Source organism: Lissotriton vulgaris, chromosome 1_1 (genome assembly GCF_964263255.1).
Source record: "Lissotriton vulgaris chromosome 1_1, aLisVul1.2, whole genome shotgun sequence".
Lineage (NCBI taxonomy): Eukaryota > Metazoa > Chordata > Amphibia > Caudata > Salamandridae > Lissotriton > Lissotriton vulgaris.
This window is the reverse complement of record NC_141685.1, coordinates 1,075,899,528-1,075,926,741: the sequence shown is the minus strand read 5'-3', so window position 1 is coordinate 1,075,926,741 and position 27,214 is coordinate 1,075,899,528. Positions and strand designations below refer to the sequence as shown.

The following is a 27,214-nucleotide window of genomic DNA, read 5'->3' as shown; positions in this document are numbered from 1 at the left end:
GCTTTACTGTGAAAACAAAGCCTCTCCCTCCCACCCCCACCCTCCCGCAGGAACAGTTCCACTTCGATAATGCTCTCTCTGTGTCGTGAATGCCTTGTTAGAGGGAGGCAGGAGGGCTGACTTTAGAAAGCGCATTTCTTAAAGGTGCACAAACTCACAGCCGGTGCACGGAAGCTGCTTCTCGCCTCTCCTTGGCTTATCGCACCTCACTCAAACATTGCTACAACGCGTCATCAGAGGCCCCACGCATTGCACTGCGCACATAACATTTATGTACACTGGAACCGCGCTTCTTGTTTGAGCGCGGCGCACCAGCAGCGATTGATTTCCAGTGCACTAGGTACTATATACAATAGATTTTAAACTTTCTATGTTCCTCTCCTCCACCCCCGGAGAGCGGGGAAGGCCTCGGAACCCTTCTAAACAGCACTCTTCTTTTTCCCTTTTTGCTTTATTTGCCTCCCCTCTGTTCCTGCTTGACCCCGATTCCTTGCCCAGCCTCTAATTGTTAGTCCTGTCACTGTTTGCTTTCTCTGACCCTCCGTCGCACTTGCTTGATTTCTGTAAACCTAATATGTCCCCTTTTTGGGTGACTTTCTCTGACCCTGCTTGTTTCACTTGCCCCTGCTTGCTTCCTCCAACACTCTTCTGCCCCTTCTTGCCTTCTCTGACGATCCTTTATCCCTGCTTGCTTTCCGTGCTTTCCCCAGATGCCTTGCCCTGTCCCTGATTCTCTGTCCTGTCATTTGCTTTCTCTGGCCCTCCTCTGTCGTTCCTTGCTTTCGAGGACCTATTGCATTTGCAATGCTTGTTTTTTTAGCAGTCTAGGGGGCGATTTGGCGCTTTCTGCGCGTTGTTCCGATGCTACCAGCAGCCCAGAGGTGTCACTCCCTTTCTCTCGCTGGGGCCAGCCCACTTGCACATGCATAATGAGCGGGGCAGGGGCCGGAGCAAAGGTGGCCTCACTTGTATTCAGGTGTGTTTCACCAGTGCAAGCTAGTCCGAGCATTTTTTGTACCCTCCACCCATTTTTTTAAATAAAAGTTCGCCGAAGCAGCATTTTGCAAAGGCAAAATGTAAATGTGGGCCACTTTTTTTGATGTTGCCCGGGCCGATTTTGAATCCCAATCCAACCCTGTTGTTGGGGTATTGTATTTCTTCTCTGATATATAAAATGTTGCTGAGTTATGTGATATATTCCTGTTGCAATCAAATACAGTGATCTGTGAACCCATATTTCTTTTGCAGTGTGAGGCAGTTTTGTGATGTAGCGATTTTGATGTTGAAATTCTGCAGTCATATGGCACAGTCATGGGCGTAGGAAGTGTGGGGGACGAGGGGGATATATCCCCCCAGATTTTGGAGTGGAGGGGACACGGGGGACAAGACTGGGGATAAATAATTTTCCCCTCTTTCTGTATTCACAGGGCCATTTGCGCGCGAAAGCGCTTTGTACAATGGCCCTGCCCAGGCTGTACTTGACCTATGACTTGCCCCCAGTTACCTGTGATCAGGCTGCACGCCTGATGGGACGGAAAGGGATAAAGCCACCCCACCCTCCGTCATTGTGTGTCTCAGCCCGGGCTGGTTGACTTGCTCGGCAGGGCAGTGTCTGGAGTCTTATCTCCAGAGCGCCCGATTTTTTCACAAGTCTTTTAAAGACCATTTACATCCCGCTTGGAACTGGTTAAGGGGGCTTTGTTGTTTTATTAACTGGTTCGTAACCCCTGTGTCTCCACTCAGCCTATTCCTGTACTTTGTATTTAGTTTTTACGGCCACAGTGGGAGAAAGCATTCAGTGAAAAGGCATCTCATGGGTAGGGATGCCACCCTTTCCAAAAAAACCAAAAAAACAAAAAACGGACATTTGTTGTGTTCTTCTTTAAGAGTCTGCAAGAGAACTTTAATAATATATTGTTACTTAATTTTATTTTTTGTTGTAATTTAGTCTTTAATGTTGGTTTCCCAGAGCTATGACATGCTGCTTTATTGGAATCTTTTAAACCTGAATAACTATTTTCCTATGGGGGCATTCATTTCTAAGCGTTTAAATGCAAAATGTAACTGATTTACAAATGTACAAGCTTTTGTTGCACTTGCATTACATAACCATCATTGCATAGCCTCAAAATCAGTGTTCAACTGTTGAAGCGCCTGCTCTTCCAAATGCAAACTGCTGCCACATTTTATGTTGGGGTTCAGTGCCTTATAGACAATCCAGTTTAGCCACGGTAAGGGCATTCTCTCTGGGATTTACAGCTTGGAGTCCATGCCCAGAATAATGAACCTCTGGCAATACCCCAATCATTTGAAATGCTGTAGGATAACTCATCAGAGTCAAACTTTGTGATGGGGGGGGGGGGGGGGGGGCTTGAGAAACTTGACACCTTCTGCAATTATATGAGCTAGAATCAGAATCATTTCTCTCATTGTTGAACTCTGCTAAAGTGCTAAAGTTAGTATTTTATAACTTCAGTCATGTTGGTCTAATTGTATGTGTGAGCACTGTAAAAGTTCTACAAAACCAGAAAATAATTTGTGGTGCAGGTATAAACTTGTAATACATTCTTCATTGTTACAAGTTTGATTACTTTCAGTTATGTTCAACACATGTTATAAAGTTGATATCTGTTGCCAGCAAGGCTTGCGTTTTGTAAATTCAAAGGGGGAAAACATTGTAGATCAAAGATTTTCCTGGGCTGCAGCGGGGCAGATGTGAACCTGAAACCATTTTTTTGTAGTTTACCATAGTGGTGACCATATTGCAATTGATGCTAGAACTCCTGTTCTGCTTTGCAGTTTTCTACTGCAGGGGCTACAGCGTCTGGAACTGACAAGAGTGCCTGTAACAGGTCGGAGACCAAGAGACTATTTCTATGGAACTCAGCGTAACAGAGTGAATGATTTTGCTGATTCAGTGCAGGCAGTGTACATATAAAGTTGTATGCTGGCTCGACTGAGGCACAGAGTGGAGAGAAGGTCCCACCCCCCACCTGACACAGCGAACAGAGGAAAGGATGGCAAACCGAACAAAACATAGGTGAGCAGGGTATGGTCCTGAGATAGGGCAGAGGAAACGGGCAGAAGGAGTACTTGATTGTGGCTGGACAGTGGGAAAGATGCTGTAAATAAACCGTTTGTTTCCTCCTACTGGCTCCCACTTCCAGGTTAAGAGAGCCCCTGCCATAGGGATTGGAGGTCCTCCTGAAGCTGCTTTCATAAGATATACAAGTTTAGTAATTTCCATGGGACAAGAAGGCAGCACTCCCCATTCCTCCCTACTGGTACTTCAAGCACTGTTCACATTATGTTTGTAGTCAAATGTGATCGAAACTGTATTTTAAGCCTTCTAACAATTAGTAAAATAAGACCCATCATTTTGGTGTCTCTAAAGTGAAGAGCTTTTTTGTGTTGTGCTGTTGGTAGTGATGACCGTTACAACACACATTGTCCATGAAGTTAATGTAGAGGCACCCCACACTCTGCTGAGTGATTACAAGATCCCTAGTAAATGTAGAGTTTCAGCAGTAAGCAAGGAGCACCTACTAGGACGATACATACTGTGATCTCCAATTGAAATTCAGGAATTGTGTTCCGAAGCGCCTCCAGAGAGCCAATGGTGCAACAGTTATGCTAGAGGATGCTTGAAGCCATTAAACAATAAAAGTAGTTTGGCACTCAGCATGACAACATCCAGATGGAGGATCATGTGCATCTGATGGTGTTTTGCTGGGTATAGAGACAAAATATCGACTCCAAAATATCGACTGGACATAATATCGAGTTTTAAATATAGACTGGACAAAATATCGACTGGACATAATATCGACTACAAAAATATCGTTTTTCAGGTAAGTGAAGTAATATCGACTGTATAAAATATAGATAGCAAAAATATCGATTTTTTAATAATATATAATATTTTATAGTGTATTTTTATGTAATAATATGTGTGAATAGTGTGTATTAATGTTATTAAATATTTTATTACATGAATTTTGTTTTGATAATAATTGCGTAATGTAATTCTGTAGTGGGTTGTGGGTTTATAGGGGAATAGGGTGGGAAGTAATTTAATAATAATTAATTAATTAATATATGTTTGTTAATATTTTTAATTAATAATTAATTGATAATTAATTAATATTAATTAGTTAATTAATTAATATAATTTTGAATATATTTTGTATTAGTAAATAATTGTTAATTAATTAATTGTAATTAGTTAATTACATTAATTAGAGTACATTTTTTATATATATCGTTTTGTGTTATTTTTAAGTAATTAATTTTGATAAAATAATATTAATTATTAAAATAATTACACCTAATGTTCTAATATATTTACTTTATTGTTATTGTTAATTAATAATTAATTGGTAATTAAATAATATTGATAAATTTTGGGTAAAGGAGCATTTTTAGGGTTCAGGGTCAGTTTTCAGTTCATGGGTAAAGGGGTATTTTTAGGGTTCAGGGTCAGTTTTCAGTTCATGGGTAAAGGGGTATTTTTAGGGTTCAGGGTCAGTTTTCAGTTCATGGGTAAAGGGGTATTTTTAGGGTTCAGGGTCAGTTTTCAGTTCATGGGTAAAGGGGTATTTTTAGGGTTCAGGGTCAGTTTTCAGGTCATGGGTAAAGGGGTATTTTTAGGGTTCAGGGTCAGTTTTCAGGTCATGGGTAAAGGGGTATTTTTAGGGTTCAGGGTCAGTTTTCAGGTCATGGGTAAAGGGGTATTTTTAGGGTTCAGGGTCAGTTTTCAGTTCATGGGTAAAGGGGTATTTTTAGGGTTCAGGGTCAGTTTTCAGTTCATGGGTAAAGGGGTATTTTTAGGGTTCAGGGTCAGTTTTCAGGTCATGGGTAAAGGGGTATTTTTAGGGTTCAGGGTCAGTTTGGGGTTTTTGGGTAAAGGGGTATTTTTAGGGTTCAGGGTCAGTTTTGGGTTTTTGGGTAAAGGGGTATTTTTAGGGTTCAGGGTCAACAAATAAGATTTTAAAAAATTATTTTTATTATTTTCATTTATTATTTTATTATTATAATTTAATTTAAGTCGTTTTAAGTATATTTTAGTAATTAAAATTTAATATTAATTTAATTTAACACTGTTTTTAATAAAGTCGATATTTTTTACATCTATATTTTTCTTAACGATATTTTGTACTCAATATTTTTGTACTTACCTGTTTGTAGATACAAACTCGATATTTTGACTGTCGATATTTTGTCCACGATATTTTGGCAAGTCGATATTTTGTCAGTCGATATTATTTCAGTGATCCGTTTTGCTAACGATGTGCTGAGATTTAGGAGGAAATCAAGTGATGGAATTCTAGGGCGGTTCCCCTTTTAGATGGGTCCGTTCCCCCCCTGTGAAGGTAATCCTCAAAAATGTCTTTGGATGCTGGGACCTTAGACATGGATGACCACTGAGTGTGTAGCTCATGTGTGTCAAGTAGGATGTGTGTGTAGATTAAACGCTATATGAGGCGATGGGCACTCAGGAATCCATTTTAATTTCCTGTTCTGGCGAAGTGCATAAGGTAGTGGTTAGAAAGAGCCCAGACACCATTATGAATTGTGGGGTTCCTCCAATGCATTACTGGTATCGTTTGTGGTGGACCAGACTCTAAGGATTGGAATGAAGGAGACTAAGGTCCTTTTGTAGTGTTAGGAAACCCTTTGCTCCCTCTAGCTCCATTCTTTCCTGGCGGTGTTCCCCACAGAAAGATGAGGGAAATTGAATGGAGAAGCCTCTCCATCTTTTGTGCCTTAGTTTGGGGTCTCCTCTGACTGGACAGTATAACCCTGCCTTCCTGCTGGCACTGGAGCAAAGGCTATGGCTGTAAGGAATACACCAAAGACGAGGACTGTCTGAAACAGGTCAGAGAGCTGAGTTTGTCTGCAGACTTTCTAGAAGTACGGTACAGAAACCACTTGCCAATGTGCCAGGATCCCTGCATCTTTGTAACTGGAATTTAATTCATTTACCACTTCAAAGATCATTTTACTAGCACAACTTTTAACCAAAAGGCTTCAGTATGTGGCCAGGCTCTATACTGTGCATATACAACTCACACATCAATACAAGGATACGTTACTCCGGGTGTTTGGGTATACACCCTGCATTCAGACACCTCACTCCTCCTTCTCATCACTCACCCTTCACTTTCACCCTCGCCATGCACTCACAGCGATCAATCAATCAATCAATCAGTGACACTTATAAAGCGCGCTACATACCCGTGGGGTCTCAAGGCGCTGGGGGGGGGGGAGCCGCTACTGCTCGAACAGCCAGGTCTTCAGCTTCTTCCTGAAGGAGAGGTGGTCTTGGGTCAGGCGCAGGTCGGTCGGGAGGGAGTTCCAGGTCTTGGCGGCCAGGTGGGAGAAGGACCTTCCTCCTGTAGTCGCTCTTCGGATGCGGGGGACGGCGGCGAGGGCGTGGTTGGCTGATCGGAGGTGGCGTTTGGGAGCGTAGAAGTTGACTCGGCTGTTGAGGTAGCTCGGGCCTTGGTCGTGTAGGGCTTTGTGTGCGTGGGTGAGGAGGCGGAAGGTGATTCTTTTGTTGACGGGGAGCCAGTGAAGGGCTCGCAGATGTCCGGAGATGTGGCTGGTTCGTGGGATGTCGAGGATGAGTCTGGCTGAGGCGTTCTGGATCCGCTGGAGTCTCTTCTGGAGCTTGGCGGTGGTCCCGGCGTAGAGGGCGTTGCCGTAGTCCAGTCGGCTGGTGACGAGGGCCTGGGTGACGGTCTTCCTGGTCTCGGTGGGGATCCACCAGAAGATCTTCCGTAGCATGCGTAGGATGTTGAAGCATGCCGAGGAGACGTTGTTGACTTGCCTGGTCATGGAGAGGGAGGAGTCCAGGATGAAGCCCAGGTTGCGTGCATGGTCTGTCGGTTTGGGTGCGGTGCCCAGGGCGGGAGGCCACCAGGAGTCGTCCCAGGCGGAGGGAGAGGAGCCCAGGATGAGGACCTCCGTCTTGTCCGAGTTCAGTTTCAGGCGGCTGGTCGTCATCCACTCGGCTACCTCTTTCATCCCTTCGTGCAGGTTGGCTCTGGCGGCGGCGGGGTCGTTGGTCAGGGAGAGGATCAGCTGGGTGTCGTCGGCGTAGGAGATTATGCTGAGGTTGTGTTTGCGTACGATGGCCGCGAGGGGGCTCATGTAGACGTTGAAGAGGGTGGGGCTCAGAGATGATCCTTGGGGGACGCCGCAGATGACTTCGGTGGCCTCTGACTTGTACGGTGGTAGGCGGACTCTCTGTGTTCTTCCGTCGAGGAAGGAGGTGATCCACTCCAGCGCCTTGTCCTGGATTCCGACGTTGCTGAGGCGCGGTACTAGGGTGCGGTGGCAGACCGTGTCGAATGCCGCGGAGAGGTCTAGGAGGATGAGGGCCGCTGTTTCTCCATTGTCCATCAGGGCTCGGATGTCGTCGGTGGCGGCGATGAGGGCGGTCTCGGTGCTGTGGTTGGCTCGGAAGCCGGACTGTGAGGGGTCGAGGGATCCGTTCGTCTCGAGGAAAGCGGCCATCTGCTTGTTGACGGTCTTCTCGATGACTTTGGCTGGAAACGGGAGGAGCGAGATGGGGCGGTAATTCTTGAGGTCGGTGGGGTCCGCTGTTGGTTTCTTGAGTAGGGCGCTGAGTTCGGCGTGTTTCCAGCTCTCGGGGAAGATGGTGGTGTCGAGGGATGTGTTGATGATGTCTCGCAGGTGGGGTGCGATGACAGCGTCGGCTTTGTTGAAGACGTGGTGAGGGCAGGGGTCGGTCGGTGATCCGGAGTGGATGGAGTTCATCACACTCATCATGCACTCACACAATTCACCCTCCTCCTTTGCTACACCCACATGAGCGCATTGATCACACTGCATGCACATGACACTCCACTCACTTGTCCCTTTCACCGCTCAACCTACACTCACAGCCATCATACTGAACTAACGCTGTTACCCTACACTCACACCATTCATCCTCCTCTTATCCTGCGCTCACACAAACACACTGCTCACCCTACACTCACAGCGACCACACTGCACTAATGCCCCTTGCCGTTAACTCATGCCGTTCTCCCTCCACTTACCCTGCGGTCACATCAGTACACCGCTCACCCTGAACTCACAGGGATCACACTGCACTCACACCATTCACCATGCACTCATGCTTTTCACCCTGCACTTACACAAGCACACCACTGACACTGCACTCATGTGCCACTTTGCTGCTCAATTTGTAGTCTCACTCAAGCAAGCACATTTTCATTCACATGGGCACAACACTCGCCCTGTACTCGTACTCATATCACTTAAACAAGTACAGCACACACCCTGGAATCACACCAGTTACCCTGCACTTCATCCTCTCACCCTGCACTCACGCAGACAAACCTCTCAGTCTGTATTCATACAGACACCCAGTTCATCCTGCCTGCACACAGAGACAATAGTGTTCCAGACTCATAGGAACACACCACTCACTCTGCACTAACTCCTCTCACCGTGCACTCACCAGTCACTCTCACTGATCACCCTTCCCTCTTGTAGCTCACCCTGCACCACACACAGGCACATCACTCATCCTACATTTACACCGTTCACACTGCCTTGCACTTGCTCCTCTCACTGCGTGCAATCATATCACCAGACACTCACATGGGCCCTCCTTTCACCCTGCATTCATGTAGCTCACCTAACACTCACATCGACACATTTTTCACCCTACACTCGCACCACTCATGCTGTATTCACTCACACTATTCACCATCATCCAGCACTTACATGAGCACACCTCTTACTCTGCACATATAAACAAGACACAACTCTCATGAATCAACAAATTTGTACAAAGGCACCCACAGAATACAGGCTCTTTCGGTAGTACTAGATGCCTATCTAATTCCATCTGCAACAATGGGGCTGGGGCAAGAGGAGAGAGTGGACTGAGAATGTGGGATGGCACAAGGAGGGAGACTAGGGCGGAGGCTTTAGGGTATGGTGCTGGATTGAAGAACATGTGACAGCTTCAGCCATTCCTAGCTTTCCATTCACCACAATGCTTCATCTTGAGACATGCAGTTCTTTTCTTACATTGCAAGTTGGGTCTCAAAAACCCCAAAATGTAAAGTGTTACTTGATGAAATCCATAGTTGCAGAAGAAGTCAAGCATTTCATAAGGTCAGCTGGATGCTGTGATACTACATGTTAGAATCTGGATTAATTAATTTCCAATACTGAAACTGCTTGATCAATTCGTGAAACCAAACATAAGACCCGCACAGCTATTTTAAGAAGTGCATTTTTCATTCACATCATACTTGTAACAAACATTGTCAAGGCAATATATTATTATTTCGAATAACGTATAGAGAATCTGTTTTTATTAAGTTTTACTAAAAGGCAAGGCAGGTAAAGCAGAAACAGCAGGGCAAGCTTTTCTAACACAATAAAGGCAAATGTACTAATTGAAGTGTGAGTGTGTGTGTGTGTGTGTGCAAGAGATATAGTGAGAATGTGTGAGTGTATGTCTGTTATGCATGCAAGAGTGGTGCTGGTCTGGCATACTGGAGGTTATTCATGCCTTATGGACATGGGCACTAACAGCATATGGATGGGACTCGTTACCTATGGCCATCTGCAGGCCTTGACATGCTTCTATGAAGGCACCGTCAGTGGCTGTGGGGTCTCAAACTGTTTAACTGATAAAGCTGATAACCCATTCATACCCAGCAATAGGGACACAGAACACCCACCACCACACCTGCCTGAAGGCCCTGATATGATGCACATAATTCTTAGCATATGAGCTGGATCCACAGCAAAATGTTGGAACTGATATTTGAGGTAACTCTTGTCATAAGATTTCCAGTACTCATTTTATAAATGGGTTGTCAATGGCATAATTCTGACTCTTGTATACTGGAGGAAATTTTTAAAGGTACCCATGACTTTGGCTGCAGTATCCATGGTAACATTCTGGTACTGTCATATGGAATGTAGTCATTGGCATAAGTGGCTCACCCAGGAAAAATTAGGACCTTGGTATAGTGGAAGTTATTTCTGACTTAAGACATTTAAAAAAAATCAGATTTACTACTAGGAAAAGCCAGGCTTCCAAGGTACAACATGAAAGTACTGGAATATATTTCATGAATGCCCCCTAAGGGTCTGCTGCGTTTTTCGAAATTTGATCCCAATTTTTTTTAACAATTCTCCGTAGTTGAAGTCTACTTTCCCTTAAATCATGTACAAGAAATCTGTTAAATCATTTTGTTTGCTGCAGTTTGTGGTATATTAAACTCCACCACTTACATAGATCTTTTTCCTCCTATAATGGCTATGAGGTTAGCTCTGACCCCACTTCTGTAAATGCCTGTCCTACCTCATTGCTGGGAGCAGGACTTGCTTTAAGGCGGTGCAACCGGTACAGCCGCACCTGGCGTTGACTTTGGTGGGGGCACTGTGTTTAAAAATAATATATGGTTTAAAAGTAAATGAACTTCCTTGTGCATCAGGTAGTTTTCCCGCAACAATAAAAATGTCAAGATAACGCTGGTTATTAATGTTCCTACTAATAAGAGTTCGAAATGTTGTCTAGTGGAAGTTTTAGTTCATCGTAAAGTAGGGCGGAGGGTTAATGTGCCTGCTTCAAAGAACGTGTACCTTGCAGATCATAGAACTGAGTGAACTATGAGTAGCACTATAAAAAGTATACATGATTTTTCCAAATGTGTCTAATTACTTTGTGAATACAAATAACAATAAAGAATGCTTACAAACTGTGGCAACATGCGTGCCTTTCTCAATGTTACACTTTAAAACTATGTGATCATATAAATGGGCTGTCTGTCTCATGCGACAGGCGATTTCTAAAGGGTCACTGGAAAGACCACAAGGTTGTCCCTGTCCCCCCCAGAAATTTAGTGTCTCCTACGCCCCTGGTCGCAGTGTTCTGAATTGTGATGTATTTCTGTTTTAATATGACGCAGTTGTAGGGCATATGTCAGTGCAAATTTCTGCTGTAACAGATTGTGGCCGGGTGTTTTGTTTTTACTTATTTTCGATTATATGCGACGCAGCTTTCTGTGATATATCCTGATGATGAGGCTACTGGTGTGGTATGAAGGCTTTCGGAGAGTACTACGGTAGAAACGGTGTGGCACTTAGGGCCACGAACGGTGGATGACGTTTTGGCTCGTGGTGGATTTCTGACGACATGATGACAGGTGTTACCAGCCCCATGAGAGAGGTTATTTCACGTCACAGCAGGGTACATCAGGCTGCATGGAGCCACTGAAAAGGTTTTATGATGTCACGGTGTCGGAGCCCTGCCGCGCAGCGGGTCGTTTATGGAGGGACCGCGGTGGTTTGAAGTCAGCCCATTGACGTCACGGTGACAGGTGGTTGAGAAGGGCCGCACGGGTGAATTGCGGTCGTTTGTTGATGACACAGCCTTAGTGCATGGACGTCACGCTGACCCCAGGGTTGCGTAAGGCTGACGTCACGACGACGGAAGGTTGCGTAGGGCCGACGGCCGTGCGGATTTAACAGCAGTGGTTGCTGATGCCACGGCCTCAATACATTACTTTTCACCAGCGATCCTATGACCTTTTGACACGGACTGGGGGCAGTGAGCCGTGTAAGACCCCCGCAGAGAGGTGGCCGGACGGCGTGACTCTCGCGGCGATGCTACCCTTTGGATCGCGGCGACGCTCCGCGGCCCGGGGAGTCTGACTTCACCCCGCTTGATGGATAAATTACAGGCTGCGGCATCTTTTTCCGCGCCGCGACGCCCGCAGGTTGCCGCGGCAACCGAGTGGTCCTGAGCCCCCATCGCACATAAACATAGCCACAGATGGTTATTTTAGAACAGCCCCCTGACAAGTGAAATGTTATATAATGGAACGCGCTGGAACCTTCTGGAACATCACAGATCGGTGCGAGCTTTCTTCAGCAGGCCCCTTGGTGTGAGCTTTCAGCAGCAGTATTCTCCGTGCGAGATTCCTCTAACAGTACGGCACTAGCGTGAGCTTCTACGTATGCTCACATTTATTGCAGCGGTGCCCGTGAACTTCCTCTTACTTGTGGCCTCAATGAACGCTTCCTCCGGCAGCGCCCTCAGTGTGAGTTTCCCACAGAAGTGATCTCAAAGGAAACTTTCTTCAGCTGTGCACTCGTGTGTGAGCTTGTCGCCCAGTTGACTCCTGCAGCAGTGCTTTCACTGTTCTTCCTCCAGTGTCCTCAGTATGAACTTGCCCCAACAGTAGCCTGATGTGAGCTTCTTCCAGAAGTACCCTCTAGTGTGAGCTTTTTGGTGTACCCTCAGTGTGAGCTTCCTCCAGCAATGGCCTATCAGGGCGGGCTCACCAGTGTGCCTACAATATGAGCTTCTATGCAGAAGTACCTTCAGTGTGACCTTTCCTCAGAACTGATCTCACTGTTTGATTTCTCCAGGGTCCTAAGTATGAGCTTCCCTCAGCAGTGCCCTCTTGTGAGCTTCCCCTTCTTTCAGCAGTGCCCTGCCAGTGTGAGCTTCTTCTATGGGTGTCTGCAATATGCCCTTATTCCAACAGTGTTCTGTCAGTGTGAGCTTCCCTGCCCCATGTTCCCTCAGTGTAACTTTCTTCACATAAGTGCCTTGTCAGTGCAAGCTTGACCCAACAGTGCCTCGGTGTGAGCTTTGTAGCTATGCCTGTCACTGCTAGTGCCTTCTGTAATGCTTCCTCCCAGCAGTGACCTGCCAGCGTGAGCTTACTGCCAGCAGGGTCCTGAAAGTGTGAGCTCCCCCCATCACTGTCTTGCTACTATGAACCTCCTCCCCAGTGCCTTCAATAAGAGCTTTATTCAGCAGTCCTCTCATTATGAGCTCCCCTTGCGATCTTCCCTCATGAGCGTCCTCTTAATGTGGGCTTGCCACAACAGTGTCTTGTCAAAGTGCGTTCCTGTAGCTGTGTCTACCTGTGTAATGTTTAATAATAATAGCAAGTCTTGTAAAGAGCCTAGCTACTTCAAATGAAGTGCCCGAGCACCAAGGTCCAGAGTCACGTGAGAGAAAATGCTTATATTACCACAAGATAAAACAGACCTGAACATCCAAGTTTAACATTTTTCTTTAAAAAAGAACTTCCGCTTGGGCCTTTAGAACTGGAAGGAAGAGAGAGAGAGTTCCAAAGTTTGGGTGCTAGATAATTGAAGGACCTACCACCAATTCGAGCTCTCTTCGATTTGCGAATAATGGCAAACTTAACATCTGCAGATCTCAAATTCCTAGATGGTACATAAGGTTTGGTGAAAGTTTGGAGATAAAGGGGTCCATTGCTGGCTAAGGCCTTGTAACAATAGAAAGGGCTTTAGAGGGCATCCTCTGTTTCCGCGGAAGCCAGTGCATCTTGATAAGTGCAGCTCTATTAGAAGCATGTTGTGGAAGATTCTGCAAAAGGTGTGCTGCAGCATTCTTTACATGTTGAAGTCTATTCAAACATGGTTGAGACACACCAAGATACAAAGCATTACAGTTGTCCAGCCTAGACATAACCAGAGTTTGGACAACTGTTTTTTTAGGCAGACTCTAGCAAAAAGCGAATACTTTTTTTAGTCTTTAACAGCCGAAATCGTTTTCCTGCATGTGCTGTGATTAGGCTACAAAAGGAGAGTTTATCATCAAATGGGCTGATTTTTTACCTTAGGTTTGGGGAGAGTTAGTGGACCAAGGCTATTGGTCCACCCGACAGTAGACAAGATGTTGGGCTGTTTACCTAGGATCAGTACCTCGGTCTTCCCTGCATTTAATTTGAGGCAGTTGGAGTCCATCCATATGGCGACTTCCGCAAAGCGCAGTCAGAGGGAGGAGGCCATATGATTGACATTCTGTGAAAGAGTAATGATAAGCTGAGTGTCATCCGTGTATGAGAGATGGTAAACCTATAACATTAAATAACCTCAGCCAGAGGACGAACATATATATTAAAGAGAGTTGGACTAAGGGAGTATCCTGAGGCACTTCTTACTGCAGGAGTAGCACCTTAGAGAGGAAAGGTTTTTCGGATACCTGGAAGGTGCACTCTTGCATGAAGGAGGCAAACCACATTGAGACTTTGTGGTCAATGCGACCGTTCCAAAGTCTTTCTCAAATTGCTGTGGGCCACAGTGGTGAATGCAGTACTGAGATCCAACATTAGTAGTGCTGCGGAGTCACCAGCATCCAAGATCTGGCAAATTGATTCAGCAGCTAGCAGCAAGGCTGACTCATTGCTATAGTAGGGGCGAAAGCCCGCCAAAGTCTTATGAAGCAAGTCAATGACCTCAGTGCAATTGGAGAGCTTCTTATTGACATGTTTTTTGGGTATCTTAGTAAATAGTGGAAGCAGCAAGATGGGACGATAATTTTCAGCCTTGCTGGGGTCCAACAAATGTTTTTTTAAGAGTGGGACCACCATAGCATGCTTCCACCAGGGACCGGGACAGAAGCCAGGGAGCTATTTAATAGCTCACATAAAACAGGATGAACAACCTCCAGGCCTTAATCCAGGATGGAGAGGGGTACTGGATCAAGCAGGGAGCCAGACTTGATGAAGGGTAGAGTAGGGTCAGATCTTCAGATTCGATGGGATTGAGATTCAACAGCTTAGACCGATCATCTGATGAATCAAACCACACATTAGGGTAAGGAAATGCTCTGGCCATAGCGGGAAAGGAGGCATAAATGTTTGCTACCTTTTCGGAGAAAAATTGAGCTAAAGCCTCTGATGGCGGGGTTGAAGCTGGGACTTGAGACAGAAAGGAGATATATTTGACAATAGAAAAAAGTTCACGAGAAGAGCGTTGGACAGTTTGGATTGTGTTGGTATAATAATCACACAGAGATTGATAAATATGGCAAAGATAGAGTTTAAGATCCGCTAGGTAATCCGCTCTGCAGGCTGTATCATATGCTCTGCACTGCCCCTTGAGGAGGACCGGTTTCAGGATTTTTGGGGCCGAGGGCAGAAAGGGGAAGAATGATGACCCCCCCCCTAATTTTCTTTTGCACTGGCTTCACAGGATGTGACATAAACAAAAAGTGACTTGGCAGTAAGTGATATTACGGTAAGTGACATCACAGCATATTATATCTCCACATCTCAACTGTTCCATATCGTTGACGCTAAGGAAGCAACTTTACAAGAAGCAACTTCCCCAATACGAATATCAGTAAAATATTATATTTGCTGCTTCATTACCCATTGTTACTGTTCCACCCACTGTCCCTAGCGCTTACAAGCTACAGTGCCTTAGTGCAAGCGCTATACAACTAGAACAAACGATTAAATAAAAAGCAATCAAGGCCGGCAGAACCTGCAGCTCTTTCATTTCATTTCATTTCTGGTGAATGTTTACATTACACGTTTCATCAGAGCTCATTGTTTGTTGCGTTGCAGTCTCCACAGCTTGTACTCTTTCTGTTTGCTTTCAGAATACCTATTCTTTAAAAATCCAATGCAGTATGCACCATCAGCATTGCTTCACTACCTCTGAACAAAAAAAACCCTGTTGCTAGCAGCAAAGGAGGAGTGTATTTTAAGTCTTAAAAGTCCAGAGGGGTTATAATTACAGGGCATTTGGCATCATTTTCACCATTATTGGGATTTGCGTCATTTAAACCCAACACATGTATGAAGCCTGGAGAGGAATTATAACAGAGCCGTTGTGGAATGAGTGGGGATGAACAAGTGGAGGTGCATAATGCTACCCTGGTCTAGGATCACGGAGCCTTTCTGTCTTAGTTGTTCCCTTTCTGGTTTGTGGATGGGGTGTTTCTCTCCTGGGTTGGAAGGCACCAGATGCTGTTGTTGTTGCATATACATGGAAGTGGACCTTTGCAGCCCATTTCCAGCTTTAACAATACTTGTGGTGTTGCCATGGTGCCACTGGCCTTAAAGCACGGAAGGAAAATGCAAGGCTTCCTGCTTGCATAGTAAAAGGCAGCCATAATTGAGGTAAAAAGGCCTCCATCCAATGGGCCCTTGTGTCACTGCACCTCCTGCACCAATGCCCTGACCAAGCCATACTCTGCCCAAAGCACAGCACCCACTTATGCGATGCCCTGTGCCAGTCTGCCCCCTTACCTTAGCAGTGTCTGAAATTAAACAAAGCCAGAGATCATGCTAAATGAAAGAAGTAGCACTTCCAAGACAGGATATCTATATTTACAATCACTGCCTGACACGCAGTCCCTCTTCCAGTTCAGTCCCTTTCCCCTGACCTTATGCTTGCCTTATTGTTTTGTCTTTGCAGTTTTATATAGCGCGGACCCAAAAGCATAAGAGCGCCTTATATGAATACCAATTGCTTTACAGAATTTGCCCAGAATCCCAGGATGTTCGAGTCTACCTCCAGACTCGAACGTGGTTCCCCAGCTTCATAGTCGGCCACACTAGCCATTAAGCCACTTCCTCTCTGTAAAACATTTCAGTGCAATGATAGTTGTATGCCTCCTGTCCGTTGCTCTGCGGATCACAAGCAAATTATAAAGCTGCGGGAATACCCCACCACCCCCTCCTTCTAGTGCCTGATGCAGTGCCCTGGGCAGCGGCCTAATAGGCCCATGCCTTGTACCCACCCATGCCTCTGTAAGTGCTCTTGGTTTGGCATTCACCCAAGAAAGCCATATTTTTTTCCCCAGCAAAGTGAATTTCCTTTAAACAGTGCCCAACCATTGCTGTAACTCCCCAGTGCTGCACCCTTTCCTTAGCAGCGGCCGTCAGTACTCCGAGACCGGACAGTGAGACCCTCTACCAGCAGTGAAACTTTTCTGCAGTAGCCGTAAGGTGCCAGGGATCTCCTACAACGTAAGTCTCCTCCAGCAGGGTGAGATCTCAGCAGCATGTTGAGCTTCTTCCACCAGTGCCCTCTAGGTGTTTACGTTCCCTTTGAGCTCCCTTTGAATCAAAGCTCTGCCCACCTGTCACTTTTTAGCGTAAGTTCACACCACCAGTGCCATCAGTATGGGATTCGTTTCAACCGTGCCACATGAGTGTGAACTTCCTGTAGCACTGCCCTGTAGTTATGATCTCTTCCCCCTGTGTATTGTTAGTGATAGATTCCTCTAGCGCTCCTGTCCGTTTGTGCTCCCCTTGCTGTTTCCTATCAGGGTGAACTCCCAGAGCAGTGCCATGCCATTGTAACATCCCTCCAGGAGTGCTCTATGTGTGTGCTTCTCCCAGCAGTGCCCTGAGCGTGAGCTTCCTCCAGCAGTGTCCTCTGGTGAGCTTCCCCGGCAGTAACCTCAAAGTGAGTTATCTCTAGCAGTGCCGTGCCAAAGAGAGCTTCTGTAAGTGGCCTGACCATGAGCTTCTTCTCGAAATTCTCTTCAGTGTGATCTTCCTCTCCCCTGTGTCCGCACTGTGAGCTTCCTTCAAGAGTGGACCAGTGTAAGGCTCCCCGACAGGGCCCTCAGCAGTAGGAGCCAGTGTGAGCTTCCTTTAGCTGTGCCGTCGCTTTGTGCTTACTCCCATCAGCACGTCCGTTTCACCTTCCTCACTGAAATGCTTAGCCAGTGTGAGCTTGATCTAACTCTGTCCTGTAAGTCTGGGCTTCCCGGTAGTATTATTTTATCACTGTAAGTTCCTCCTGCAGTGCTTTCTTGGTGAAAGCTCCATGCCAGCAATGCTCTATTAGTGTGATCTCCCTGTCAGAAGTGCCCTGTCAGGGTGAGATCTATTTCAGCTCTGCCCTTTCAGTGTGAGCTTCCCACAGCTGTTGCCTGTCACTGTGAGCTTCCTCCAGCAGCGTTCTTCCAATCGGAACCTTCTCCTGCAGTGCTGTTAGTGAAGATTCTGGCATTGCCCTCAGTGTACGTTTTCTACAGAATGTCCTCAGTGTGAGCTTCCCCAATCCCATGTGATCTTCTTCAGCAGTGCCCTACCAGTGTTCAACCCCTCCCCCATTGCCTTGGGAACCCCTCTCTAACTGTTGGTCTGACTGCCAAGCTTCTCACCGGATAGAAAGCGATCCCCACAGAGGAATTCCTGCTTCAGGGTCTGTTGAACTTGTCTGACCTCGCCGGACCCGCTTCGCGGGTCCCGCAGCGCCTTGTGCCCCAGAGGCTGCTGTCACTGTGGAAGCTGAGAACCAGAGGCGCGGGCAGGTAAGAGAGCCGGCGGGGCTGCGAGCACGCAGGCAGGGACTCCAGTGTCCAGGAGCCCCTGCGCACCCATTCTACACACCTGGGCTGCTCTCCCCGCTGGCCACGCCCCCGCCTGTTAGCCTGAAAAGCCGGTTGCCTGCACAGACCTACGGAACCCCTCTCTAACTGTTGGTCTGACTGCCAAGCTTCTCACCGGATAGAAAGCTATCCCCACAGAGGAATTCCTGCTTCAGGGTCTGTTGAACTTGTCTGACCTCGCCGGACCCGCTTCGCGGGTCCCGCAGCGCCTTGTGCCCCAGAGGCTGCTGTCACTGTGGAAGCTGAGAACCGGAGGCGCGGGCAGGTAAGAGAGCTGGCGGGGCTGCGAGCACGCAGGCAGGGACTCCAGTGTCCAGGAGCCCCTGCGCGCCCATTCTACACACCTGGGCTGCTCTCCCCGCTGGCCACACCCCCCTGTCCGCCAACCAATTAGCAAGCACCAACAGAGTTTAAAACAGACCATTGTCCCCGCTCCGCGGGAGCGAGCGGGAGCGTGCCGGGAGAAGCCCGGGACAAGGGCGGGACCGTCTGTGGCCGTCAGGGGCCGAAGGAGGCCGGGCTGGGCCAGTCCTCTGATATTGCCCTTAACGGATCGTATTGCAATAAGTGATAGATAAGTGCCTTACATTGTTGTCTAGTAATAAGGTTGGTGAGCACAATAATAATGTCTGCTTCCCCAAGTAGTACTATTCCGACGACCCCACCTGTTGAGACTGGACCACTGGTAATCGGACCACTGGATAAATTCTTCTTTAACCGCCCATCCCAAAACATTGACAAAGAGATAACACTTGCAGAGAGGCGCGCTGAGCGCAGATTGTCTATTGAACTACTTAAAAACTCTGTGGACAAGCACCCTGCTCAAATCTACCCTGCATTGGTAACACCGTTATCCTCAGTAAATCTCCCTGTTGTAACTGAACATTATGATGTACCCACCAAGGAAACAAGCAAGGACAATGTAACTGAACTGATTTCTCCTTGTGTGAGTCATATTGATCCCATGATACTTTCAGAACCAGGTGCCCAGGTTACCTTGCCCCAACCCAAGCTCGGATCGAAAAGAAAAGGACTACTGTACCAAGAAAATGTCAATTTTCTAAACCCCCACAAAAACATAGAAAGGTACATAAAAGTACGTGTCCTAGAAAGGCTGTCACTGAAGCAAGTTGTAGTATGGGAAGTGTACAGGATGGGGATGTTGTTTTATTAAACAGCCCAGATCCCAGTAGCATTAATTCCCCAGTGACAGGTCTCCCAATTGATGATAAGCTATCACCCCTCCAAAACTTGATTCCCACTTAGAAAAGTTGCTTCGATCAATTCTTTCCCCGATAGAGGAACGAATTAGTAAGCTCTCTGACCGACTAGACCATTTTGAACAGGTAACGCTAGACAATTTCTTCTCACCAAAAGCGTTGATAAAAACTCATGTAAGGGTAGATGTAAGTAGTAAGTCCCAGAGCAATACCCATTGTGCTACTCAGGAAAAGGGACGAAGGCAACAAACCAACTCTCCACTGCCACCTAAGTCAGGTAGTGCGGTTGCAAAAAGACCTTCTAAGCCTGTTGATTTAGCACCACCAGGTCCTGCTGTAAATCCCACTAACAATGTAATTCCAGCTCTGACTGAGGCGCAGCAACCGCCTCCAATACCAAATCCTCTGTCTACCGCTGGACCAGGGGGTAACGTGTGTCCTACAGTAGGCAATGCTCCAGCACCTACCCCACTAACTAATACCCAGTCAGCAGCAAATAAACCTGCACCCCGCCCTGTTCCTATAGTTACCAAACCAATCCCACCACCCTTGATAAAGCCACCACATAGGAAACCCCCCATGAACCTTACCCCAGATTTGTTCCCCTATGTAGCAGTCCTCATAAATGTTCCACCACTACCAGTAGGACAGAGAGAAACCTTCCAGATGCTTAAAAATAAGATCATGCACTGGTTAAGGGTGAATCGGCCTCTAACAGGAGACGTCGATGGTTTAATCCTGGGGGTAAGGAGAATAGACTGGATAGGCTATACAACCAAAAGCCTGGGTGGGGATTGTATTGTGGTTAACTTCCAAGATCCAAGGGTGGCAGGATGGTTAACTAGACAGGGATGGGGCATAAACAAGGGAGGAATTGGAATTGTCGACCTTACCTTCTTCTATCCTCGTCCAACCAGTGTATCGATTAGCCTGCTTAATGAACACATAAGCCCTCCCAACCTCTCATGGCCAATGATTCCCACACCGGCTCCACTATCACAGTGTCAAGATTATATCACCGGCCCGAAATCCAACTCTCCGGTTGGATGGCAAGATCAAGGGTGGGGATGTTGACAAACGCCCCAATATTTGTGTAGTAGCAGAGGAGGAAGTAATAGTAATATAAAAGGGAGTTGTGAAGAACTTGATGTTAATGCTGGTCCAATCCCAAATGCTAGGAACACTGGAAATGGGAGTCTGATTGTGGTGGAAGGAGGCGGGGTAGCAAATGTTAATGACGGAGCAGGGGAACTACCCACACCTACAGCAAATGAGGATGATGACACCGATGGTGGTTTTGTGAGGGTAACTGATAGTCTTGCAAACCCAATGATTCCTCAACCATGTTCCAATAATAATAAACCTAGTGGGGGCGAGGTTAGCCTTGGTATGTTTTTATCTTGGAATATTGCTGGGCTGGGAAGCAAGTTAGACTCACAAACTTGGGTAGAATATATTAATGGGTTTGATGTGTGTTGCTTCCAAGAAACTTGGGCTTGCGACCCCGTTTTCCTCTGTGGCTACTTACATTTTTTTATACCAGCCTCTAGAGGAGGTAGGGGTCGGCCAATGGGAGGGCTCACTGTATGGATAAAGCAGGACCTGGAAATTTCTATCAAAGTGTTGGATTTGGGTATTAGTGATTTACAATTGTTAATATTTTCATCAAAAAAGGGGGATGTGATCGACCTGTATAATATCTACGCAAGAGGCATCAATTCAGCTAACTCTCCCACCCTAGAGGTGCTGTCCGCCTCCCTAGAAACTAAGTCCCAAGACAGCAGGGTATTAGTAGCCGGGGATCTAAACAGGACCTTCGAACCTCTTGACAGTACAAACGATCTCTTAGGGAAGGATGAGGACACTCTTTGGGGAGTACCATCTTTATGTTTAAATCCTGTCAAGCGGTGGACGAAGGATATTCTGCTACTAAATGCCATCTGTATGGAGTATGGCCTAAGAGCCCTGAATGGGAGAACACCAGGGGACAAGGAGGGCAGTTGTACCTTTGATAATGGCCATAGCAGGAGTAGAATAGATTATGTAATATGTAGTCTCCCGCTGTGGCAGGGAGTTCTTGATATGGCCATTAAGCCCAGATTAGAAAGTGATCACAATCCCCTTTGTGTGACCCATAGGTGGTGGAATGCTGGATCCCAAAATATGCATACAAGAAATGACCACATCCCAGTAATGGCTAATGACGCACGAAGGCTAAAATGCCCAAGGGTATTGGCAAATGAAGGAACAATGACCTTCATTAATCTTGAGGTGGATAAGGCAATTTCCACTATGGAAGCGGTAGAATCAATAACCCCCGGGTCCAGGGATATTACAGACATCCATAATAAGCTATTTTCCCTCCTTAAACCATGTTTCATACAGTCAAAAAATAATAAAGGGAAAAAACCCCCGGAAGTTGCTAGGTGGTTTAATTGCCAGTGTAGATCTGCCCGATTGACATTGGGCCAAGCCATTAGAGAAAGAGACAGTGCTGTAATTAGAGCGGCTAGGAAATCGTATAAAATAGCCATTTCCCAGGCAAAGAGGAAATGGGATGAAGACCATTGGGCAGAGTTAAAGGAGGCTTCTAGTAGTAAGGACTCTAGGCTTTTTTGGAAAATTATTAAGTGGGGTAGAGGAGGTACCCCCGCAAGGCCCGATAATATTGTAGCCGAAGAAGCCTGGGTTGAGTACTTCAGACCACAATATGCAGAAGTAAAGTATCCTGGGATGGGGGAGGTCACACTGCCAGTCTTTGCTACTGACAATTTGTTTTCCCTCAAAGAAGTTGAGAACGCAATTAGCAATGTCCAATGTGGGAGGGCACCGGGGCTAGACGGGATACCCTCGGACGTCTTTAAGCACGACATGAAGAGATGGGCGAGGTATATTTTTTTGCTCGCCAAGGGTGGGGTGGTCCCTGAGCTTTGGCAAGGTGCAATCATCATACCCATCTACAAAAAAGGAGATCTGTCTCTCCCAGCCAACTACAGGCCCATAAGTCTGATAGCAACCATACAAAAAGTAATGGGGAAAATGGTTGTAAATCAGCTTATGGATTGGGTGGATGATAACAACGCTCTTTCCCCCTATCAGGCAGGGTTTAGGCGGGCCACCAGCACAATTGATCAGGTCTTCCGTTTCACTATACTGCGGTGGAGGACGGTTTTGCTTGGCAGGGGCTGCCTGTATGTCGCATTTGTCGACCTGCGGGCAGCCTTTGACTTGGTCCCCAGGTACAAGTTATGGCTGGTCCTGCAAAAGCTAGGCATTCCGGTTGAATTGCTCACCCTAATCATGCGACTGCATGAATGCAATTTCACAAGAGTTCAGTGGGGAGGGAATGGTGAGTCAACATCGGACTTCCCGGTGGAAAGGGGGGTCCGCCAAGGCTGCGCCATGGCACCCCTACTTTTCTCATTATTCATTAATGGGATTGTCGAGCGAATGTTAGACGTGAGTATAGATGCACCTTCGTTAGCGGGTGTCAGGGTCCCGATCCTGATGTTCGCTGACGACACCCTAATCATGTCAAAGACTCCTGCAGGGCTACAACGTGCATTAAACATATTTGATGTTTTTTGCAAAGAGCACGGTTTAGAAGTAAATGTGGGTAAGACGAAATTAATGGTCTTTTCCCCATGCCGTAAAATTCATCCTAGGGTATCTCTGAATAACACCAAGCTAGTGGTGGTTAGGGAGTTTACGTACTTAGGGGTCCAAATAGCAGAGGGCTCGGGTTGGTCTCATCACCTGGAAAAAACGGCACTAAAACACCGACAATCATCAGGGGCACTGCGGGGGGAACACAGAAAATCCAAGACTAAACCCATTAAACCTGTCCTTATAGTATATGATGCAAAGGTCCTAGGTGCGGCCTTATATGGTGCAGAGTTATGGGCTTGGGAGAACCTGTCGACCTTACAGATATCTGAAAACAGGTTCCTCAGAGGAATCACAGGTCTCCCACAGAGTACCCCCTTAATACCACTGTTCCTGGAGCTGGGTAGACGGTCAATTAGTGATAGAGCGCGACTGCGCCCTGTTCTCTATTGGAGACGTCTTTGGACAACCCCAGAGATTAGGCATTATGCTGATGGTTTCCTGGCAATAATCAAGGAAGACAATTTTCACAAGATAAAGTGGCTAAAAAATCTAAGGGCCATGCTAATTAATTTGGGTCTTTCTAATCTTTGGACCAACCCGCAGGGGGAAGTCTTCCCAAGTAAGGAAGCCCTCAAGTCCCAATATTGGGATTGGGTGGATAACAGCCTTCTGAGAGGCACTAGATCTGACTCTTTGGCGGGTCGCTTCTTGGAAGTCAAAATCTGCCCTATCTTAGAAAACTATTGGGACAGCATCACAGCCCCACTGGACAGGAAGTTAGTCTTCCAGTTAAGATCTGGCTCCCTCCCGCTAAAAAAACTAACTGCGGGATGGCAGAGGCCGACCACTATGTTTTGTCCAGCGTGTGAAGCAGCTGTTGAAAGCCTAGGCCACTTTTTATTTGTCTGCAAAGCCTATTCGTCACCAAGGAGGGCATGGCTTACCCCAGTATGTAAAAATCTTGGGACACGACACAGTGCAGTGGCAATGAGAATCCTATGTACATCTACCCAGGAGTCGATAGTTCTCGGGGTAGCCAAATATCTGGGGTGGGCTTGGGCAATCAGGCGGCGGTTGATGGGTGGGCTTAGTTAACCTGGTCTATATTTTTTCTTCTCCTTTTACAAAATCCAATGTAATTGGTTATATATGTGTATTTTTATATTTTGGTATTGTATGAGCTTGCACAAACTGTTTTATAAGAATATGTATATGTTAAATGATCTGTTTTTATCTGTTATGTTTGATTTTATGCTGTGCTTTTATGAGAAAATTATCTCGAATAAAGCTTGTTCAATTCGAATTTGAATTCAATTCGAATTGAATGACAGTTATTATTTATTTATTTGCCTTGGCTGTGTTCATTTCCTCCTGCAGTGCTCCCTCAGTTTGATTTCCATCAGCAGTGCCTTGTCACTGTGAGTTCCTTCCTGTAGCTGTGCCCCGGCAGTGTAAAGTTTATCCTGCAGTGTCCTTTGAGTGTGAGTGCTCATGGCTTGCTTTTACTTCGACTTTTGGGAGTTTTCTTCAGTCCTCGTGATTTCTTCCAGAAGTTTGATCTTCCTCTGAGCAGTGCACTGCTATTGGTATAAGACTCAAGTTCTGCACGTATTTTTTCCTAACCAGTGGCAGTGTGGGATCTTCTAGCAGTGAAAGCTTCCTCCAGTAATTCCATGTCCGTGTACAGGCCTCAAGCAGCACGAGCTTCCTTTGGCAGTGCCTCGTCGGTGCTATATGGCCCCAGCAGGGGCTTCCTAAAGGAATGCCCTACCAGTGCTGTAGGACTCCTGCAGTGTGGCATCCTATACGCTATATATTGCATAGCATATAAACATATTTATATATATATAGAACACCCATATATATGTACACGTTTGCTTAAAACTGTTATATCTGACGTCTGTATATATCTATATATGTATATATATTTAGATATAGCTATATACACACACACATACAAACAAAGTCAGATGTACATGTTTTATGCACATCGCACGTCTTTGGAATAAAAAGTACTTGGATAAATTAATGTGACTGACAAGGTGTGGAGTCTGTTGGCTCCATATACTTTCAGGAGCTTTGAGGGTGGGGCACAAGGAGAGGGGAGGGGAGGAGAGGGGGTTAGGGCAAAAAGTGGTGGGCATGAGCCCTATCTATCCTCCCTCTAGATATGCCAGTGCTTTCTCTTTTCATTGTGAGCTCGCTCCAGGAGTGCCAACATTGTGAGTTTAATCTTAGCTGTGATCTGTCAGTGTGAGCTTCCTGAATCAGTGCTCTGCCAGTATGAGGTCTCTCCAGCTATGCCCTATCAGCGTAGGATCCCCGGAGCAGTTACCTCAGTGTGAGTTTTTTCCTTAACCCCCAGGAGAATCCCATATTCCCTAGGTCTGTATCCCCCTGTGGTGCTCGTTATCCATCCCACTCTTGACCATCTTTCTCTTTCTCTTTTTCTGTCACCCCACCTCCAGGTACAGCATTGTTTCGACAGATGAGCAAGGCCTGCAGATCTCCACCTTAGACACTAACGGCTACTGGAACGGACACCCGCTTTCGTCTGGCCGCCGCTCTCGGCGCAACCGCTTTGTTAAGAAGAACGGCCAGTGCAACGTCTACTTTGCAAACTTGAGCAACAAGTCTCAGCGTTACATAGCTGACATCTTCACCACGTGTGTGGACACGCGCTGGCGCTACATGCTGCTTCTCTTCTCTGCCGCCTTCTTGGCCTCTTGGCTCTTCTTCGGCTTCCTCTTCTGGGGCATCGCCTTCCTACATGGTGATATGGCTGTAGGAGGCGGCTTACCCAAGCCTTGTGTCATGCACGTCAACAGCTTTGTGGAGGCCTTCCTCTTTTCAGTGGAGACCCAGACCACCATAGGTTATGGCTTCCGTTATGTGACAGAGGAGTGCCCCCTCTCCATCATGGCCGTAATCGCCCAGTCCATCCTGGGCTGTGTCATTGACTCATTCATGATTGGTACCATCATGGCCAAGATGGCAAGGCCCAAGAAGCGGGCTCAGACACTGCTCTTCAGCCATCATGCTGTGGTGGCCATGCGTGATGGCAAACTTTGCCTGATGTGGCGGGTGGGCAATCTGCGCAAGAGCCACATTGTGGAGGCTCATGTGCGTGCCCAGCTCATCCGCCCGCATGTGACTGCTGAGGGTGAGTACCTACCGGTGAACCAACGGGACCTCAACGTGGGCTATGACATTGGCCTTGACCGCATCTTCTTAGTCTCACCCATTGTAATTGTTCATGAGATCGACGAGGAGAGCCCCCTGTACAGTGTAAGCCGTGACGCCCTGCAGGGCCAGGACTTTGAAATTGTGGTCATATTGGAGGGCATGGTGGAAGCCACTGCCATGACCACGCAGGCCCGTAGTTCTTACCTAGCCAGCGAGATCCGGTGGGGACACCGCTTCGAACCTGTGGTCTTTGAGGAGAAGAATCACTACAAGGTAGACTACTCACGCTTCCACAAGACATATGAGGTGCCAAATACGCCGGTCTGCAGTGCTCGTGAGCTACAGGAAAGCAAGATCTCTCTCCTGCCCTCGCCCAGCGCCTTCTGCTATGAGAACGAGCTGGCACTCCTGAGCCAGGACGAGGAAGAAGAGGAGGAGGCTGGGGCTGCTACATCCCAGAATGATGATCTGAGGCGGGCACTAGAGCTTGGCAGCCACATGGAACTAGATCGATTACAAGTGTCCATCCCGTTGGACAACATCTCCTACCGACGAGAATCAGCCATTTAGAAAGACTTTCAACTTAACAGAAATTTTGAGGGTACCAAGTATGTTCCCATGACCTGAACTAAACCCTTTCGAAAAATGGTGGTGGGTGCGCCATCTGTATACTTTGCACATGCGTTCAGCCTGGATTTCAGGAATAGTACATTTCTGTATCTGGGATAATTTTGCACTGGGTCACCCTCGTCTTGGGAATATCACTATGCCTGCTTCCAATTTTAGGGCCGGTAGTCCTACAAGACAGAAGAAGGTGGGATAGTGATAGTGGGGTATTCTAGGTCAAATTTGCACTTTAGTTTTGAGACTGAATGATTACAGGAGAAGAATGTCTGCTTCTGGGAAGGTGACATGGAAATAAATGGTGGCAACTGAATACTCTCTCAGCATAGAGAGGCAGACTGGCTTAATGGGTTTAGCAAAGTTGCCAATGTGGCCAGAGCCTCCAAACCGC

General features: G+C 46.8%; 1 protein-coding gene across 1 annotated transcript in view; it reads left to right on the top strand.

Annotated features, from left to right (window-relative positions):
- KCNJ4 (potassium inwardly rectifying channel subfamily J member 4) overlaps positions 1-26,872 on the top strand; it is a 138,587-nt gene extending 111,715 nt beyond the window's left edge. The window contains exon 2 of the mRNA XM_086936464.1: positions 25,482-26,872. Coding sequence (XP_086792590.1) covers positions 25,482-26,769 — 1,288 coding nt within the window. The 3' untranslated portion in view covers positions 26,770-26,872. The remainder of the gene's footprint in view (positions 1-25,481) is intronic.
- The last annotated feature ends 342 nt before the right edge of the window (positions 26,873-27,214 follow it).